At 37.3% G+C, this 21,872-nt stretch overlaps 1 protein-coding gene across 1 annotated transcript in view; it reads right to left on the bottom strand.

Annotated features, from left to right (window-relative positions):
• SOS1 (SOS Ras/Rac guanine nucleotide exchange factor 1) overlaps window positions 1-21,872 on the bottom strand; it is a 70,943-nt gene that overhangs the window by 35,091 nt on the left and 13,980 nt on the right. Inside the window, exons 4-10 of the mRNA XM_081945921.1 lie at window positions 21,445-21,609; window positions 20,306-20,515; window positions 16,525-16,668; window positions 5,681-5,791; window positions 5,492-5,590; window positions 2,777-2,904; window positions 1,460-2,115 (exon numbers count right to left, since the gene is read on the bottom strand). Coding sequence (XP_081802047.1) covers window positions 1,460-2,115; window positions 2,777-2,904; window positions 5,492-5,590; window positions 5,681-5,791; window positions 16,525-16,668; window positions 20,306-20,515; window positions 21,445-21,609 — 1,513 coding nt within the window. The remainder of the gene's footprint in view (window positions 1-1,459; window positions 2,116-2,776; window positions 2,905-5,491; window positions 5,591-5,680; window positions 5,792-16,524; window positions 16,669-20,305; window positions 20,516-21,444; window positions 21,610-21,872) is intronic.

The following is a 21,872-nucleotide window of genomic DNA, read 5'->3' as shown; positions in this document are numbered from 1 at the left end:
CTGCAGTTCGAGGATATATTTTCTTAAGAATTGGCACTCAATTATATCAACATGGTTCTCTGTTACTGACAGCTTCCTGGTTTCTTATTTTTATGTCTCACTTTATTCAGATATCACCATGTCAAAACTCCTGGGAATTTTAAACAGCATTTGGACAGACATGTGCAAAGGGAACATGGTAGAAGAGGCAAAAAGGGGCAAAAAGGATTTATGACTAGTGGAGAAAGACAGGAGGTTGCAGCCAGGATTGGAAACAAGAGAGGGTGACAGGACAAGACAAAAAATAATTTAAAAAAGGAGAATAACAAGATAAATGATACTGGAGTTTGTTCTTGGTGGGAAGGACTGGAGGCAACAACAACTGAGGCACGTTTCTGGTAAGCAACATATTTAAGAAAAGGAGAGCTACACGGTCATATTTGGCCCTCTGATATGGGAGCAGAGCAGCTTTGACACAAGCAATTGTGATCTTATGCTCAAAAGTTTTTAGATGATCTGAATCAAGTGACCCAGGAAATACAGCTTTACTGCAGTCACTTATTGCAGTGTTACAGTATCACCTTTACAAAATTATCTATTTAACAACATTATGGGTTGTAGTATACTATTACAAAATCATTTTACTGAAATATAAGATTCCTTTTTTTGAAAATATCTTCTTGTTTAATCTGCACTGCAGGCTGCAGTCCTGAAGACAACAGAGAGAATGAATCTTTAATACCTGCTTATGTCTCTGATAGTTTTACAAACACATCTTACAACTGAACGAACAGTGGTAGTACTTTATTATTATTTCACTGATATTCAGTGCTTCTTTATATTTTAATGCAAAATTAAATGATTCAGCATCTAAGGCATAGTAGCTGAGCAATTTTACATTGGTAATATGTTCTTAAAATTAAAAAGATGGCCAACAAAGTGAACAAAACCTATTCAAGGTACAAAGGTTAGGGTTAGGGTTAGCAGAGATCTGATGTTTTTTTGTACCCGTATCCTTTGACCTTGCTATTTATTATTATTATTATTTACGGGATAGCTTCAACCTGTTGTTGCCTTTACTTTTATTGAAGGGGTTCTTTTTGTTTTGATTTGCTAGCCACTTAGAGCAGTGGGTCTCAACCTTCCTAATGCCGCAAACCCTTTAATACAGTTCCTCATGTTGTGGTGAACCCCAACCATAAAATTATTTTATGTTTTCCGTATTTTTTCAAAAGTATGTGTTTTCCAATGGTCTTAGGCGAACCCTTGTGAAAGGGTCGTTTGACCCCCAAAGGGGTCCCGACCCACAGGTTGAGAACTACTGCCTTAGAGGCTTTTGGAATGAATGGCAAACAAATCTAGCAAATAAAATTAAATCCAATCCAATCTTTCTAGTTTTACTGATATACAGAGATAATTAAAAAAATAACTGTTATTTGTTATCTGTTAACTGCTTTAAAAATTTGAAAAGATTCCTTACCAGCATACATGTGGAATGTAAGTCTCTCAATCAGTTTGACAACAGTTCCTGCCTTAATAATTGGGATTCCAGATTTGGGCTGCATGTTTTCTTCAAAAACAATATTTTCTGTAGAATCAGGTTCTGCAAATCTATATAGCTCAGGACTTGGAAATCTCATCTGCTCCTCTTTCTCTTCTTGCAACATTGTTACATCCAACATACGTTCCAGGGTACTTCTGTACTGTAGAGAGATCAAGGCTGCCATCCAGTTGTTCTTCTCTTCAGCTGATTTAGCAGCAAAAATAACACTGTTCTCATCTTTCAAAATGATTTCAAAAGCATGCTTGCACTCGTTAGTATTATCTTTATCATTGATCTGTACCTTTCGCATAAGAAATTTCTCTTTCAGACGATATTCTGCATTGCTAGCACCAGGTAGTCTTGGTTGCCCATGATTTGACTTACAACAAATCATCAGACCATCAAAGAGAAATATATGTCTTTCATGTTTGGCACCCACACGTGTGAGAGTTCCCTCCATAATAAATTCATTACAGCACTGTCCAATGTCTTTTCCTTCCCAGCCATCAATATTCTTCTGGATCTCGTTCATTTTCTTGATTGCTAACTGCTTCCCCTTCATTTGTTGACTGTAGAATCGGCATGCAGATTCACTTTGAAAGATAAGCAAGATATATTTATTTATACAGTAATGATCACATATTGAGCATAAAAATAGCATGTTTGTTTACAACTAATGCGGAAAAGAGTTTAATAGGGTCTAGAAGATGATAATAGAAAAGAAATCAGCAAGTTAGCTTCAACTATATGCAGAAAATTTCAGATCTGAAAGTGCTGTCATGCTTAAAAATGTAATTGACAAATCAACAGATTCCAGTCAGACTTATTTAAACTGTCAAGTAGCAATTAATACTTTATTAACAAATAATTAAAAATATGAATATTACTTTCCATTCTTATCTATTATATTCACCATGTGTCCTAAACCATTACCAAATGAGTTAGTACAAAACTCATTAAATGTTCTAAATTAATCTGCAAGATATTTTTGCTTGGATAATAGTTAATAAAAAACTATTTTTTCTGTCTGCTTACCAGTAGAGTCTCAAGAAGCATTTACTAGACGCATGAAGGCAAACACAGATACAACTTTAAAACAATAGCTATCCGGACTTTGATGTCACTTCCTCTGAAAAATCATATTGTTGCAAACTACTTTGTTCGTTATTCACTAAGAAAGGAAACTGAGAAATCCAGATCTACAGCGCAGTGCTCCAGGACTAAAAAGTACGGAGAATACAGAAGTGCATTTACCTAAGCCTTCTCTTTGCAAGACTTTTGGAGCAAATTCTTTCCATACTACTCTGAAGATTAAGCAGAGCTGTAATTGCTTGCTTCAAGCACTCTTTATCTTCTTCATCTTCACTCTTCTCTTCTAATTGCTATGAATAGAAGAACAATTTATATAAGTATAAAATCTTACAGATCAGTTTTTATCTTTCAGAGGAAAGCATTTCCAGTGCTCCAGCACACGCGAACACCAGCTAGCTGGCACGCCACGTATGTGCTGGAAACCAAAATGACTCATGATTCAGAAGATTCATAACAAATTTTACTAACTTATCACATTTTCTTAAAATACAACAAATAAAGCAAATTCCTAAAATCTTGAACTTTCAGTCCTGATCAGCAAAAGACCATTAAAAATTATCAGAGACAACATATGTATCTTAGTGTTGATCCAAAAAGCAACTTTTTATTCCTCCATTTTACTTTTAATAATCTTGATCGTTAGTCCTTTCAAATCATGTCCTAAATCTAGAGCTTGATTTTTTTTTTTTCATTTTTGCCCTCACAAAATTCTTTAAAGGTTTAACTCTTCTGTAAATCCAATATAGGAAAATTATCCAGCTCAGTCTCCTGATTTGTTATTTTTATATCTCTTGTCATTATTAAGACATTAGCTAGATTCTCTTGTATGTTCATCCTTTTTGCAGATTGTCATTTTTAAATCCATTTTCAGATTGGTCTAGTTTTGTCCAGTAATACATGTTCCTCTTCCATAACATCTTTTATGGAGATAGTCTATTTATAAATGCAGAGAACTCTTAAAATTAACTTTGGAACCTTTCTCCAAAAATATCTGTCAATATGTCAAATATTAAAATATTTTGCCTCATTTTATATTAGTAAGACTAATTTAAGTGTAATTTAATTGTAAGTTTCTTCCAATTCTCTCTAATATCCAACCTTCATAGTCCCATCCTATGTTTTTCCCTAGAATTCAGAACAAAAGCATTTTCCAACAGGATTATTATAATTAATTCCAAATCTTATTTCAAATCATCAGGATATAATTTTCCAAAACAAAGTTATCACCTTTTTGCTGCTTATTCAGAAAAAAAAGTTCTTAAAAACTTTTGCTGAAAGTTGAAGGAAACTCACCAGTGTTTTCAGACCTTGTGATCCAAAGATTAATAGCTAAAAAAAATTCACAAACAATTTCCAAAAGTGATTAGAAAAGAAAGTATGTAAATTCTGAAGGTGCCAATTATAGTTTGAACAAGGCAGTTATTTGTTGCCTGTCAGAATTCTAAATCTCATGGAGGCAGCTATCTTGGAGTCTCCTTGAAAGAAGCAACTTCTGGAATACTTCCTGGCGATCTCAAGTCCTCTCCTTGTCCAGAAAGGAATTATGAAGACCCAGTCTACTTGCCGGCTCTTCATACTGCCGATCCTTGGCTCCGCTTTTGCAGAGCTGTCTTTAATGAACCAATTCTTCACTACAAGTTCACTTTACTTTGGATCTTCACAAATCTAATAGTATTTTCTGCAAATGCTTATGTGTCTAAAAGGATTACTGCATTACTGCAAAAGCATTATTTTTACTGATTGCCAACATAAGAAATTCAGAGCAGTGATATTTGCCTTATGAGGAATTAGAAGGAGGAGTTCTGAGGTAGATAGGAGAATTTTGAAGTCTACACATGGTCTGCCTAGCAGACATCTCCTTAATAAATCATGATGTGAGAGGGTTTAAAAAAATACTTTTGTTTCTGCAATCATCTCTTTACCACTAAAGATAAAGGTTCCCCCGCACATGCGTGCTAGTCATTTCCGGCCCTAGGGGCAGTGCTCATTTCCGGGTCTAAGCCGAAGAGTCAGTGCTGTCTGAAGATGTCTCTATGGTCATGTGGCTGGCATGACTCTACGCCGAAGGCGCACAGAGTGTTGTTACCTTCCCTTGCATTTTTTACACGCTTTTGAATTACTAGGTGGCAGAAGCTCTCTCTCTCTCTATCCCAGTGGTTCTCAACCTGTGGGTCGGGACCCCTTTGGGGGTTGGATGACCTTTCACAGGGGTCGCCTAAGACCATCGGAAAACACATATTTTCGATGGTCTTAGGAACCGAGACACCAATTTTATGGTTGGGGGGTCATCACAACATGAGGAACTGTATTAAAGGGTCGCGGCATTGGGAAGGTTGAAAACGACTGCTCTATCCCTTTATCTATCTACCTAACTACTCTCTCACTCTCTCTCACTCTACTAACCTGTCTACACACTCTCTCTCCCTACCTATCTACTGCATTTCTCTCTCTTTCTCTCCCTCTCTACCTACCTACCTACTTTTTTAAAAAATTTGCCTCTTCAAAACCTTGCTGCGTCTTATACTCCAAAAAATACGGTAAGTCTAAATAAATAAGAAATAAACTCTGAATTTATAACACTGATAAAAGTAACATTTAGCAAATTTTGAAGTCTTTAAGCAACAATAAAAAAGAGAGTTGAATTTAAATTTTAGTTAATATGATACAAAACATAATGAGAAACAGCCTGATTATACATGAAGAGAACACTTAAATTTTTCTTCCTCATTCCCTAGTTTATGAATTCTGCTACTGAACTAGCAGTATCAAGCTCAACATACATATTGGAATTCCTGAAAATGGAGACTTCTTTAGGGATATACTCCTGGCAGTTTATTGAAAACTTCATAAATATTAGGTGGAATTATTTTTTCTTACCTTTAAAAGTTCAAAATAATGAAGACAATGGTAAACAGGTACTAGAAGTAGCCTAGGTAAAACATACTGGACCGCTTCTTTAAAACCATATCCAATTGACTGAAAATGTAAAAAAAAAGTATTTCAGTGTCACCAGTAAGTCTTATGATACCTACAATATCCATTATATAAATGCATTACTTAACATACCTGCAAATAGAAGGCTGCTCCAGGCTTTGACAACTGGCTAAGAAAATGATCATGAAAGCCAGTCCGTAAAATATCTTGAGTGTACGATTCATAAGGATCAAACGCTAGCTCCTAAAGAAAGGTTTGGAGAATATTTCAACTATGTCATTGCTTCAAATTATCATGTTAATATACAATACAGTACAATACAATAGCAGAGTTGGAAGGGACCTTGGAGGTCTTCTAGTCTAACCACCTGCCTAGGCAGGAAACCCTATACTGTTTCAGACAAATAGCTATCCAACATCTTCTTAAGGACTTCCAGTGTTGGGGCATTCACAACTTCTGGAGGCAAGTTTTTCCACTGGTTAATTGTTCTAAATGTCAGGAAATTTCTCCTCAATTCTAAGTTGTTTCTCTCCTTGATTAGTTTCCACCCATTGCTTCTTTCTTTTTAATAAAATTTTTATTTTCAGACAAACACAAACACAAACACACAACACATCTAACATAAAATCCTCTTCAATTACACAAAGTGTGTCGATTGGTTACAAAGTCTTTCTGTGTCCTTTCTGTAGTTCTCACTTGAATTTTATCAAAATTCACATATTGACAATCAAGATATCTTTGTATACATTGTTATTATGCTTCCTCCTATTCTAAGTCATTCAATCATTCTAGCATTGATAACATTCTCTAATAATTTCCAATTCCATGTCCCCCCCCCACTATTAGTATCATCAATCTAATATACATGTATACAAATTGTTATAATTATTAAACATCCATTAAGCGTAGCTATCATTACATCCTTTCAACATAAGGCATATTAAATTTGAAGTAAATTTATATTATGACATTTTATTACATCATCCTGAAATCATCCAATGATATTACATCTTTATATTCTATATAGAATTGTTTATCTTTTATAAAAAGGCTTTTCAACATCATCTCCATGATCCTCACTTACAGTTTGTATAAGGTTTCATATTATCAATCTAGTATATATAAATGCTGTGTTATCATTATTAATCATTTATTTGGCTATAGCTATTATTACGTTGTGTTAGGGATGTAACCCTAGTCTTGGCTTGGCAATGTACAGTTGCAAGAAAAAGTATGTGAACCCCTTGGGATTACGTGGAATTTTGCATGAATTGGTCATTAAATGTGCTCTGAACTTCATCTAAGTTACAACAATAGAAAAACACAGTCTGCTGAAAATAATACTACACAAACATTAGATGTTGCCATGGTTTAATTGAACATAACATGTAAACATTCACAGTGCAGGGAGGAAAAAGTATGTGAACCGTTGGACTTAATAACTGGTTGACCCTCCTTTGGCAGCAATAACCTCAACCAAACATTTCCTGTAGTTGCAGATCAGACCTGCACAACGATCTGGAGTAATTTTGGACCACTCCTCTTCACAAAACTGTTTCAGTGTAGCAATATTCTTGGGATCTCTGGTGTGAATCGCTCTTTTAAGGTCATGCCACAGCATTTCAATTGGGTTGAGGTCAGTACTCTGACTGGGCCACTCCAGAAGGCGTATTCTGTGCTTTGAAGCCATTTTTTGTTGAATTACTTGTATGATTTGGGTCATTGTTCTGTTGCATCACCCATCCTCTGCGGAGCTTCAGTTGGTGGATGGATGGTCGTATGTTTTCCTGCAAAATGTCTTGATAAACTCTGGAATTCATTTTCCCATCAATGACAACAATCCGTCCAGGCCCTGAGGCAGCAAGCAGCCCCAAACCATGATGCTCCCTCTGCCATGTTTTACAGTAGGGATGAGGTTTTGATGTTGGTGTGCTGTGCAACTCAATTTTGGTTTCATCTGTCCACAGTATATTTTGCCAGTAGTGCTATGGAACATCCAGATGCTCTTTTGCCAACTTCAAACGTGCTGCAATATTTGTTTTAGACAGCAATGGCTTCTTCCGTGGTGTCCTCCCATGTACTCCATTCTTGTTTAATGCTTTCCTTATTGTAGATGTGTCAACAAAAATGTTAGCATGTGCCAGAGATTTCTGTAGGTCTTTAGCTGACACTCTAGGATTCTTCTTTACCTCATTTTGCGCTGTGCTCTTGCAGTCATTTTTACAGGATGACCACGCCTAGGCAGAGTAGCAACAATGCTAAACTTTCTCCATTTGTAGACAGTCTATCTTACCGTGGACACATGAACATCAAGGCTTTTGGAGATACTTTTGTAACCCTTTCCAGCTTCATGCAAGTCAACATTTCTTGATCATAGGTCTTCTGAGAGGTCTTTTATGCGAGGCATGGTTCACATCAGACAGTGCTTCTTGAAACCAGTAAACCCAAAACAGATGTGTGTTTTTAAAGGGCAGGACAGCTGTCAGCAACACATCCAATGTCATCACACTAATTGGAGTCAAGGTTGGCTCACTCCTGGCTCCAATTAGCTCTTGGAGAAGTCATTAGGCTAGGGGCTCACATACTTTTTCCTCCCTGCACTGTGAATGTTTACATGTTATGTTCAATTAAACCATGGTAACACCTAATGTTTGTGTAGTATTATTTTCAGCAGTGTTTTTCTATTGTTGTGACTTAGATGAAGTTCAGAACACATTTTATGACCAATTCATGCAAAACTCCACGTAATCCCAAGGGGTTCACATACTTTTTCTTGCAACTGTATATAAGCCATGATTGTAACAAATGTATCTGTTACTTTAAATGCTAGAGAGATGTATGGATGCTAATTGCTTTAAGCAGCCATATAAGGAGGAAGGAACCGTTACGGTTCTTTCCCCCCCCTTGCCCCCCATGACTACTGATGTTCCTGATTGTTCCTGACTGTTACTGTATCAGCTTTGTATTGGAGAGAAGACCATGTATTGGATGGTGGCTAGTCTGTAACTAAATTACCTGTCTACATGGTGAATTGTAAGTTGAGCAACTGTAACTTCAACGAGGTGTAAATATACTGTATATACTTCAAGACTGCTTATAGACTGTTTGGAGACCATTTATCCTATTTTGTTACGCAAGTAAAGCTATTCTTTGTTTTACCTTTGGTGGCTGTGAGTGACTATTCAACGGCTTATTCGTTACTACATTCCGCTGCTGAACTCTAATCTCCTAACGGGGATAGACTTAACATGTTGTACATAGCACTCAAAATTTAACTACATTTAACTAAAATTTATTGTGACATTTCATTTCATCATCCTGTATCCTTCCAGAGATAGTGTAATTCAATATCTTTTGCCATTTGTAAAGTCTGTATTCTAAGTGTTTTCTTGGTAAGTCTTATGTGGACTTCTCTTAAGAATTTGTTGTTCATTGCATGTCTTATAAGAATTTGAAACCCTCTATCTGCTCTTTTTATCAGCTTAACTTTTGATATCATTAGTGCTTCTGCCAAGATTACTCTCATTATTTCTGCCAAATATTCTCTCCTTTCTTCATCTATTTTCTGACATCCTAAATGAAATTCCGGTTCATCAATTTCTCCTTTCCGTATTTCACACTTGTCATTTCCCTCCACTCTCAGTTTACTGTCAGTGTCAACAATTTTCTTATCACTTTAATATGTCTCTGTTATTTTTTCAGCTCTATCCTCAAATTTCATCGCTGTCCCCGCACTTTCTGTATTTTTATCTATAATTTCAAGTCTCTCTTCAATTCTCTCTATAATTATTAAAAGTTTTTGAATTTCTAAAAAAATTCTTTGCAATGTGAGTGCCTTTTCTTCTTCACGTTGTGCCATTTTCCAGGTTATAAACACTGCCAAATTTTTTAGGCTTTTTAGGTCAAACAAATTCAGTGGAGTTTTTCAAATCAAAGCTTTCTCTTTCCTTCAAAGGAACACCTGTATCAACAAAACATTTTCCACTGAGCCTTTCAGTAAACAAAGTTTACAGCTTTATCAGATATTGCCAAGCCTCTACCCACTAGATGGCAGTGTTTCCTCTTTTCCATCTGTTTCTGCCTCTCTGGTCCAGAGAGGAAAAGAAAAAAAGTGTAAAAATTACGCTCCGTCCAAGCCTTACGAGAGAAGAAGCTTTTAATCCATGAATACAAAAAATGGAAAAAGTATAGAGGAAGATGGGAAAAAAGAGACCAGTCCAGTTTAAAAGTAAGAGGCATTTGTAAAGAGTCCATCCATAGAAAACAAAGTTAAGGTAGAAAAGATAACATGATCGTTTTAAACCAGAGTTAATTTGCCGCTTATTTTCTTCTGTCTTCAATTTTATTTTAAATTCCAATTCTTTTGGGTTTTCTCTTCTCTAATAATAATTTTTTTTCTCACCAATTCGACATCACTCCTGTACTACTTCTGTTCAGAGGCTTGTCCCAATCTTCTGCAGCCATTTTGGTTGCTTCTCTTGTAGCTGGCAAAAAGAGCTTTCTCCTGGATCAATCAGGGGCTTTGCGATGCCGCTGAGATCAGCAGGACATGCTCTTCTCTATCACAGTTCCTTCAGAAGAGTTTAGATCCAAAAGGACAGTCCAGGAACAGAGATATCGACAGCAATCCTGGAGCCCCAAGATTGCTTGTTGTGTCGTTGTGACGTCAAGCCCCGCCCTCTTACACCCATTGCTTCTTGTTCTACCCTCAGGTGCCTTGGAGAATAGTTTGACTCCCTCTTCTTTGTGGCAACCCGAGATACTGGAACACTGCTATCATGTCTCCCCTAGTCTTTCTTTTCATTAAACTAGACATACCCAGTTCCTGCAACCGTTCTTCATATGTTTTAGTCTCCAGTCCCCTAATCATCTTTGTTGCTCTTTTCTGCACTCTTTCTAGAGTCTCCACATCTTTTCTAGATCGTGGCGACCAAAACAGAATGCAGTATTCCAAGTGTGGCCTTACCAAGGCATTATAAAGTGGTATTAACACTTCACGTGATCTTGATTCTATCCCTCTGTTTATGTAGCCTAGAACTGTGTTGGCTTTTTTGGCAGCTGCTGCACACTGCTGGCTCATATTTAAATGGTTGTCCACTAGGACTCCAAGATCCCTCTCACAGTTATTATTATTAAGTAAGGTATCACTATACTGTACCCGTGCATTTTGTTTTTCTTGCCTAAATGTAGGACCTTACCCTTTTCACCATTGAATTTCATTTTATTAGATAGTGCCCAATGTTCAAATTTTCAAGATCCTTCTGTATCTTAAGCCTGTCTTTTGGAGTGTTGGCTATTCCTGCCAGCTTGGTGTCTTCTGCAAATTTGATGAAATTTCCCCATTTATTCCCTCATCCAAATCATTGATGAAGATGTTGAAGAGTACTGGGCCTAAAACAGAGCCTTGGGGTACTCCACTGCATACTTCCCTCCATGTAGATGCAGTTCCATTGAGAACTACACGTTGAGTGCGGTTGGTCAGCCAGTTACGAATCCATCTGGTGGTGGTGCTGTCCAACCCACATTCTTCTACTTTATCTAGTATTAGGTTATGGTCTACTTTATCAAATGCCTTACTGAAGTCCAAGTAAACTATATTGATGGCATTCCTCTGGTCCACTAATTTTGTCACTTTGTCAAAGAATGCTATAAGATTAGTCTGGCATGATCTGTTTTTGACAAACCCATGTTGGCTTTTGGCTATTACTTTGTTTGCTTCTAGGTGTTGGCTAATTCGTTGCTTGATTATCTTTTCCAGAATCTTTCCTGGTATTGGGGTCAGGCTGATAGGTCTATAGTTTCCTGGATCTATTTTTTTCTCCTTTTTTGAAAATGGCAACCACATCAGCTCTTTTCCAGTCCTCTGGTAGTTCCCCGGTGCTCCAGGATCTCTGAAAGATATAGCTCAGTGGTTCTGAGATCTCATCTGCCAGTTCCTTCAGAACCCTGGGGTGTAATCCGTCCGGTCCTGGTGATTTGAACTCATCTAGGGTAAACAGGTGCTCACTTACCATTTTCTTCCCTATTTCAATTTGTGTTCCTAATCAGATTTTTGTGGTGCTGTTTTTGATAGGTTGGACTGTTTCATCCCTTTGTGTAAAGACAGATGCAAAAAATGAGTTAAATAGTTCTGCTTCCTCCTAGTTGCTTGTCACCTTCTTGCCACTTTCTCCCAGCAATTGTTTCCTTAACCTTTTTTTTTTGTTTTTAACATGTTGGAAGAAGCTTTTTTGTTATTTTTTACTTTTATGGCATGCCTTTCTTCATTGTGAGACTTGGCTTTCCTTACTTCATCTTTACAGGCTCGGGCTATTTGCTGATATTCTGCCTTAGTTATGTCCCCCTCTTTCCACTTTTTATACTTAAATTTTTTCGTCTTTCAATTTCATTTCATTCAATTACATTCAAACGTTCATGATTCATATATCATTGCTTTAAATTAATCAAAAGATATTTGTACTGACAAATATATATATATATATATATATATATATATATATATATATATATACATACATACATATATACATACATATATATATATACATACATACATACATATATACATACATATATATATATACATACATACATACATACCGTGTTTCCCCGAAAATAAGCCACGCCCTGCTAATAAGCCCAATCGGGCTTTTCAGAGCATGCGCCACAATACGCCCTCCCCTGAAAATAAGCCCGCCCCCAGTCCCCGCCATTAACACTGTACCACCTACCGGTACAGCTTCCGGGGCAAAAAGAGGGCTCGCCGCAAAAACGGCGGCAGGCCAGCAATGTGATCACCCCCTCCTGCCTGTTCCTTCTCGTGCAAAAAAACACCGCCAACCCCAATGGCAAAGGCAGCCTGCCTTGTTCCCTTCCTCGCGTTCCTCGCCATTGTGCTCAGGGAAGCGGCTGGTGAAAAAAAAACTTCTCACGAGTTTAATCAAACATCTTGAAATCGCGAGGTTTTTTTTTTTTTTACCAGGGGCTTCCCTGAATATAATGTCGAGGAATGCAACAAAGCTAGAAAGGTAGGAGGCACGCCCCGCGGCCCAACACTGCCCACTTTGCCCCAATGGTAAAGGCAGCCTGCCTGGTTCCTTTCCCCGCCGTCCCTTTAACGAGGGGCGGCAGGTGGGGTGGGGGGGAGAAGCGAGGCACGCCTCCTACCTTTCCAGCTCCGCCGTGTTCCTCGCCCTTTCGCCGATTGAATCCCCTTGTAAAAAAATCTCTTTAGTTCAACTCGCGAGATCTTTTTTTACAAGGGGATTCAATCGGCGAAAGGGCGAGGAACGGAACGGAGCTGTCAGTCTCTGGTAGCGCTAGGACACGCGTCTCGCTTCTCCCCCCCCACCTCTCCCCCTTCACTAAAGGGACGGCAGGAGAGGGAACCAGCCAGGCTGCCTTTATCATTGGGGCGAGGTGGGCGGTGTTGGGCTGCGATGCGCACCTCTTTCCAGCTTTATCGCATTCCTCACCCTTTCGCCCATTGAATCCCCTTGTAAAAAAAATCTCATTAGTTCAACTCGCGAGGTTTTCCTACAAGGGGATTCAATGGGCGAAAGGGCAAGGAACGTGACGAAGCTGGAAAGATAAGAGGTGTACCTCACAGCCCAACACCGCCCACCTCGCCCCAATGATAAAGGCAGCCTGGCTGGTTCCCTCTCCTGCCGTCCCTTTAGTGAGGGGGGAGAGGTGGGGGGGGGGAGAAGCGAGACGCGTGTCCTAGCGCTACCAGAGACTGACAGCTCCGTTCCGTTCCTCGCCCTTTCGCTCATTGAATCCCCTTGTAAAAATAATCTTGCGAGTTGAACTCATGAGGCTTTTTTTACAAGGGGATTCAATCGGCGAAAGGGCGAGGAATGAAACGGAGCTGGAAAGTTAAGAGGCATGCTTCGCTTCTCCCCCCCCCCACCTGCCACCCCTCGTTAAAGGGATGGCGGGGAAGGGAACCAGGCAGGCTGCCTTTACCATTGGGGCGAGGTGGGTGGTTTTGGGCCGCGAGGCGTGCCTCTTACCTTTCCAGCTCCGTCGCGTTCTTCGCCATTGTATTCAGGGAAGCCCCTGGTAAAAAAAAAGCCTCGCGATTTCAAGATGTTTGATTGAACTCGTGAGAAGTTTTTTTTTTTTACCAGCCACTTCCCTGAGCACAATGGCGAGGAACGCGACGCAGCTGGAAAGGTAAAAGGCGTGCCTTGCTTCTCACCTGCCCCAGAAATAATAAGCCTTCCCCTATAATAAGCCCAAGGCCATATTTCGTGGGGCAAAAGAAAATAAGCCCCTGTCTTATTTTCGTGGAAACACGGTATATATATATTTATATAGTATTTAGGTAGGACGTATTCAATGTACTGTATATATTTTTATTTCTATACAGAAAGTTATTAATGTTTTTGTCTTTCAGTGTTTACAGTTTGTTTACAGTGCTCGTTTACAATATTTTAAATTTAAAAATCTGAAATTATAATACATAGACCAATAGTAAACATAAAGCTTAATGAAAGATTTCAGATATTTAGTAGACATTTTCCAATTCCAACAGTAATCAATTAAAAAATATATTCAACTAAATTTGGGTGGAGGGTCCAGTAGCAGAGCAGAATGTGGGAATTCCCTTGATTTTTCGGACTTTATATAAGGAGTATATAAGAAGGAAGAGAATAACTGTATTCCCAAGTGATGACTTCCTCCAAAAAATGTGCATATAAAGAGGAATGATTCTTATCATGCTTGTGTGTTTAACCTGTATCTTCATTGGAACTGCAGTTACTCTTAAGTAAACATTGATATCTGGGCCCTATATGAGTATGTCCATACATTTTCCTTAGTGATAATATGAATCACTTAAGTCATTTCTAGGATTTTATTTCACCTCCTGATAGCAATAGCAATAGCATTTAGACTTAAATACTGCTTTGCAGTGCTTTAAAGCCCTCTCTAATGGTTTATAGATAGATAGATAGATAAATACAGGTAGTCCTTGCTTAACAACCATTTGTTCAGCAACTGCTCAAAGTTACGGCGGCACTGAATGAATTGTACTAATGCCCAGTTTCTGAAGTTACGATCATTGAAGCATCCCTGTGGTCATATGATCAAAATTTGACCACTTGGCAGCTTACCCACTCTAATGACTGCAGAGACACTTCAAATCCCCTCACCTGCCTATCTCTGAAGTAAAGACCTGGGAATTTCATCAGTCTCACCTAGCTGCCACTTGCCCCTGGACCTCTACTTCAGTCCCAGTCCTGCCACAGCCAAGGAGTGCCACCTCAAGCCCCACACTGTGGCCAGTCATCCCAGTGCCAAAACCCAGCCACCCTATGGCCTGCATGTGAGTTGAAGATCAGCAGACACAATCTTTTCATGACTGTTGGAAGGTTGAAAGTTTTCTGAAAGCTTTACAAAGCATTGTGAGACTGGTGTGAGTGGCCTTGGGTAGAAGGTCTAGCATAGCCAGTAGCTACCTTGCACAGGGTCAGGTGTGACTTGTCAACACCAGCAGCAGCATGGTGACAGTCAGGTGGGTGTGATAGGGCCAGGGAGTGCAAGGAAGTGGGGACAGCTGAGGCCTTCTGCTGTAGTACCTGGCCATGGCATGGGGCTTGAGGTGGCACTCATTGTCAGTTCTGGAGGCTCTGAGGCAGAAGTAGAGGCCCAGGGGTTGTAGTGGTAGTTAAGCTGCTGAAGACCTTAGGCCTCTTCTTTGGCCTCAGCACCAAGTTATGCTAATGTGCAGAGAAGCCAAAAGGGTTGAGATGGGAATGGGATATATGTGAGTATGAGGAGAGAAAGAAGAGGCACTCACTGAGGCTCAGGGTGTAAAGGATCAAGCCAGTTGGCTTGGATCAAGATGGGTCTTTGCCTAATGACCAGTGGGACATAATGACGGCAACAAAGACTGCCAGTATTGCTGTCACTAAGTGATGCAGGTATATGATATCACACTTTATAATCACATCGCCCAGCAACAGAAATTCCGGTCCCAATTACCATCATAATTTGAGGACTATGTGTCTTCAACAAGCCTATCTTCAAGCCAACATAATATAGCTCCTCTTTAGGATCTATACATTGAAGAGGTCATTCCCGAGAAAGGTAGGGGCTTCAACTGTGTGTTCCCTTTCTCTTGAACTCTCCATCAATTTACACAAATGCCAGGAAAGGGCTTTAGGTCTAGAAAGCAATGAGATACTAGAAAGTAATGAGATATTATTGTATTATTGTACAATCTTATTATATGATTACATTATTCAGTTCCCCTCAATAGCCTAATCATGTATTTCTACTATAGTAAATTAAATAGGATGACGCTAAGATTTAACTGCAGAACTCTAGCTTCTCAAATGATTGAATGACTCCTAGTTTCATCAAATGACTGAAGGCTTCAAGAAGTCCAGGAAAATCATCATGATCACACCTCCTGTCTTTCATACAACAAAAATTATTCCAGAGGGCAACCAAGATTGAATACCTAAAACAAACACTAGATCAAAAACAAAAGTTTAATTTAGAGTATCTGAAAGTAATGAACCACTGTTTGACTGAAGCATCTTCAGCTTCTGTTAATAGTGTTGGGAAAAGGTTAAAAGATTTGATTTGGTGATTCAATTTAAAGTTGTTTTTATTAATCTCCAAATCAGATTAATCATAAAACTAAATTAGCTACTTTCAAATCTATTTAATAGCTTTTGCATGCTAAAGAGTTTTTTTTCTTTAAATACTAGGAATGTTTTGTATAAGACGGAAACTGATTTATAAATCCCTGATAACTAACTTTTTTTGTGAAAATACAACCACAGGCAGCACAATCTGCTAAATGCACTTAAAAAGTACAGCAATGTCATATTTCAATCTTGGGGCCAAAAGAAATTGCTGACAACATAGCATTTAAAAAAATGTATGATATACCTGAGTCAGAAAAATAGGAAAATAGAGCATAGTAGCACATTCATAAATAATATTATAATATTACTTACCTCCGCTAAATCTTCAAAACAGCTTCCTACTAATGGATGGGGACTGCCTTCATCAGTCATTTCTACTGTATCTTCAATATGACCTAGCAACTTCACACTAAGTTCATGAATGTCTGATACTCGGCTGAATATATTTTCTACATCCTGCAAAACAAATATATTGATATATACAGAAATAGGAATTGAGATATTTAAATACTAAATTTGCTGATTATGGGACATCCTACATAGGAAATAATGAAATAGTATTCTACACAATGGCCTTCTTATTCAACTTTCACTACTTATCTCATTAGAGCCTACAGAACACTCTTCCCATCTTAGGCACAAGGCTCTTCAGATTATCTTCTTTAATTAGATTTGTACTTAAAACTCAGAACAGTAAGAAGAAGCAAAATAGAAACATTTTTTTTCAATTTGTGTTTAGTAATTTAATTTTTTTAAACCTAAGAATATGAATATATGTATGTGTGTATGTATGTATGTGTATATATATATATATATATATATATATATATATATATATATATATATATATATATATATATATATATATATATATATATATATATATATATATATATATATATATATATATATATATATATATATATATATATATATATATATATATATATATATATGTAGATTTTCACAGATATAGGACTTGGCATATTCGGGTCTTTTCCCATGTAAGATTGACAGTATCTTGGAGACATTTTGATGAGGTCCCACTCACTATCTTCAGGCCGGTGCCTTTGGCTTCGTGCTTGTGCGAGCAAAGCGTGATCAGAGCTGCTGTTTTTCTATAAATATAGGTGTGTGTGTGTGTGGAATGTTGGCTTTGTTGCTTTAAATGGATTGGTTGTCTGTGTTGTCACGTCTTGATTGGTTGATGGAATTGAAGTTTGGTGAGGGTGATTGGTGATGGTGTCCTGTGTTGTTCTGGGTCCTGTGTCGGTTTTTGTGGCTGGGACTTGTTTATTGACTATATATATATATTGACACAGGACACAGAACAATTCTGTTATAACCACTTAATGAAATTTTAGTACTGCTAATTTATAATTGGTATCACATACTTTAAACAATTACTGGTAGCCCTCGATTTATGACCATTTAACAATTGTTCAGAGTAATGACTATGCTGAAGAAAGTGACTTAGGACAAGTCCTTACACTTAGGACCATCACAGTGTCTCTGCAATTACATGATCAAAATTTGAGTGACTGGCAACTGGCATGTACTTATGGCAGTTGCAGCATTTCAGGGTTATGTGATTCCCAGGGGACTTTGACGAGCAAAAGAAGTTGGGGGGGGGGGGACGGGGAACAACTGGATTCATTTAACAATGACAGAAAAAAAAGTTGTAAAATCAAACGGAACACACTTAATGACTACTTTGCTTAGTTCCAATTGTATTTGTGGTTGTAAATCAAGGACTGTCTGTAAGGTGAAATAGAAAATATCTAAATACTTTATTTCACAGGTTTTTTTTGTGAGCGTTACAACATTTCATAGGCTATTGTTATTTGAACAGATTCAGTTTTATTTCTTTCCTATGTTACATATTAGCAAATTAGAATTATGAGGAAGCAAAAATGTATGGAATGTTACATCTACACAGCTTTTTTTTAACTGCATCTATAAGAATTACAGTAAGTGGGTATGTGTATTATATACATAGATATATAATGTGGAATAGATTTGAATGACCTAATTTGTTGGACATTTTTATGTTTTAATGTTAAATACATTCTTGTATGCATTTATAGCCATTTTGTGCAGGAAAGTGCCTCAAAAGAAAGTTCACTATAATATTTTAGTCCATTTACAGATTCATTTGGCTCCTAATATTAAAAATCTAAATTACTATTCATAAAATGATAGAATGATGTGTAACTTTGAAAGGTCACCAAATGAACTGTTGTAAATCAAAGACAATAAATGGGATGGACTTGCATCCATTCATTTAATGATCATTTGAAAGTAACAATGGCACTGAAAAAAAGATTTATGACTGGTTTTCACATGGCCATTGCAGCATCTTCAGGGTCCATGATCAAATTTGATTCATATTTATGATAATTGCAGTGTCCTGGGATCATGTGATCATCTTTTGTAACCTTTTGACAAACAAAGTCAGTGAGGAAGCTAGATTCACTTAACAACTGTGTTACTAACTTAACAACTGCAGTGATGCACTTAACAACTGTGGCAAGAAAAATGAGGCAAAACTCATGTAACTGTCTCACTTATCAACAGCAATTTTGGTCTCAATTTTGGTCATAAGTCAAGGACTACCGGTACTAACAGTAAAAGTGCCTTGGAGGCAATCTCAAAACAACTGGAACACTATTTGATTACCAACTTTTATAACAGTTGTTCTATTTTTATTTCCAGGTCTTTTGTTATTTTCTCCAGTTCTCTTTTCTATTTTGCTGTCTCCAAGTACTGCAATGTCCACTAGTTACACTTATTTGTTTTTCTTATTAAGAATTGTTAAGTCTGGGATGTAATATGACAGTTATGTATCTATTTGAATTCTAAAGTCCCAGAGCAGTCTAATTTCTTCATTTTCTGTTACTGTATTTTTTGGATTATAAAATGCACCTTACTATAAGCTGCACCTAAATTTAGAAGAGGAACACAAAACAAAACAAGGTTTTTGGCTTCTGTGCGCCTCATTTTCGGGCCCTTTTTCCTACCCATTTTCGACACTTTTTCAGCCTGTTTGGATGTTTTTTTGGCATGTTTTCGAGGCTTTTCTTGGTCCATTTTTGAGGCTTTTCTTGGCCCATTTTTTGGGGGAAAAACAGCCCAAAAAAGACTCGAAAACGGGCTGAAAAAATCCTTCAAAATGGGCCAAGAAAAGCTGAAAAAGACCCCCCAAAAGCTTCAAAAACAGGTAAAAAACCCTCCAAAATGGACCTAAAAACGTTTTTAAAAAGGCCTGAAAAAGGGGCGTGCGGAGGCCAAAAAAAAAAAAAAGGCTGGCGGGTGGGCGGCAATATTCTGTCTATAAGATGCACAGACATTTTCATCCCCTTTTGGGAGACAAAGAAGTGCATTTTATAGTCTGAAAAATATGGTACTTTGTCTATTTTGTGGTCCCACCAGTTACTTGCAGGTAAGTGGTATTTCTTGCAGATATTCTAATGAACCATTATTGCTATTTTGTTATGCCTTTGTTTGAAGTCAGTCTACCACCTTAGTTACTATCTTGAATAGTTCATTATTATTCACGATTTGCCTAGCTCACTACCAAGCATAGACAACTCTTTTTCGTTTCTCATTTGAAAATGTCTTTTTTAGGGCTTTTTTTTGGGAGGGTGTTGTTTTTACTTTATAGTCTTTCTATAAAGACATCCTGATATGATATGAAGGTTATTCAAGAGCATTTAATGATGATTTTTCTATATTTGTTATGTTCAAAATGTTTTTAATAATGTCAGTAGGATCACCTCATCTCTATGTCTGTCTCAAGGAATTCTAGAAGCTTTATCAAATTTTTAGAAAGTTCAATTGGTGACTAGATCTTAGCTCTAGAAGAAAGCTGGCATACATATATAATAAAGTATATTATTGATATGTATTTAGTCAACAGAATTTGGGGCTCAAGTGGCTATATTATATTCTTAAAGCATATATATGTTTAGAGCACACATGCACTTGATTTTTAGATGGTATGCTCATTATGGTTTTTCCTAATCTAGCACTCTAATAAAATACTTTTCTTGAATAATGCTAACAATATAAAAAAAAAATTCAAGGTACTTACATGACCTGAAAATAATTTTGGATTGGTAATAAAAGGCTCTCTAAAAACTTTTATTATGAGATTCAATTCCCTTATATATTGTCGAACTTCTGCCATGAATGACTTTACAAGATCGTAATAGGTTTGTTCTCCTGATGTGGAAGGTTCTTCATCAGATAATGTCAGGGTACTAATATCCTCTACATCTTGATGGAACATATCCATCAACACCTAATTGAAAGAGAGGAAGATCTTAATACCAGTTAGGAAATATATTGTATTGTGTACAATTGAATAATAAACTGTCAATGTGAAAATTAACACAATATATAAGTATTTGTCTGAGAATCATATTGGCAGAAGGAAAATTTTACAATCAGCAATGGTACCTTGCTTTAAATAAGCATAACTACTCAAATGGGTATTTCATCACAATCTCATTTGACGCTTAAGAAACCTTTAAATTATACAGAATTGTGCAACAGTCAGAATCTCAAGTTCTGTCGAAGAATTTCATTCAGAAATATTGATCAATATCATGAACCACCAACTGAAGAATGGAAAGTGCAGAGGAGATGTTCATTATTTTCTCTTTAAGCTGCAGCCTTTTGAAAAATTGTTGGAGGACCAAGTCAGGGACGACTCACACCCTGGTCAGCACTTCTTTACCCTCCTACCATCAGGAAGGAGATATAGAAGCACAGCAAGCCGCACAAACAGGCTGAAGAAGAGTTGTTACCCGAGGGCTGTCAGACTCCTGAATGCGAAATAATATCATAACTAAGTAGTACTATGGACTTGCAGGGCCGGCACAATATGTAACATGTTCACACTGGTGTAATGGGACTGGGTGTTCGTTAATATGATTTATTGGGTATGGGATATTCTCTCTCTCTCTCTCTCTCTCTCTCTCTCTCTCTCTCTCTCTCTCTCTCTGAGTTGTATTGTGTTGGGAGCTGCACTGAGGGAGCTCAATCCATCTCATTGTACATATGTTGTGCACCGACAATAAAGAATTATTATTATTATAGACATTAGCATGAAAGATGGCACTAAGAGAAACAAATGAGAATCCAATTTCCTACTTCTCAAAAGCTCATGTCCATGTCTAAATTCAGCTAGTACCAAGATGACATAGCTATAAATATTACTGTATATACCTTATCAGCACACATTGCCACTTTGATGTCCTGTTTAGTAATTTCATCATGTCTTATATTTCGTACATAGTTTCCAACCAATTTTAAAATATCTGCAGAAATGTATTCCAATACAGCTACAATGTAAACAGATACTTGATGGTCAACTTTATATCCCAGGACTTCCTGAAAGAGATAAACTTATTTTAATATTTCATTATGCCCAGACACACTTAATAAATGTATACATTTAAATATGGAAAATTGTTCAATCAAAGGACAAAGAAACATTGACAGGTGCACAAATTTATTCAGCCTTCTGTAGGTACTAGAGGAATTATAGTGGGAGCACACCATGAGGGATCAAAGGAGCAAAGATTTACTTTTCATTTCTGAATGTCTGTTTTTAAAGTTTTCATAAAGTGCTATAATACCAGCCACAATTTTTG

This window comes from Natrix helvetica (genome assembly GCF_964273705.1).
Source record: "Natrix helvetica genome assembly, chromosome: 2".
NCBI lineage: Eukaryota > Metazoa > Chordata > Lepidosauria > Squamata > Natricidae > Natrix > Natrix helvetica.
The sequence above is the reverse complement of the archived record's forward strand: the minus strand, read 5'-3'. Positions and strand labels throughout refer to the sequence as shown.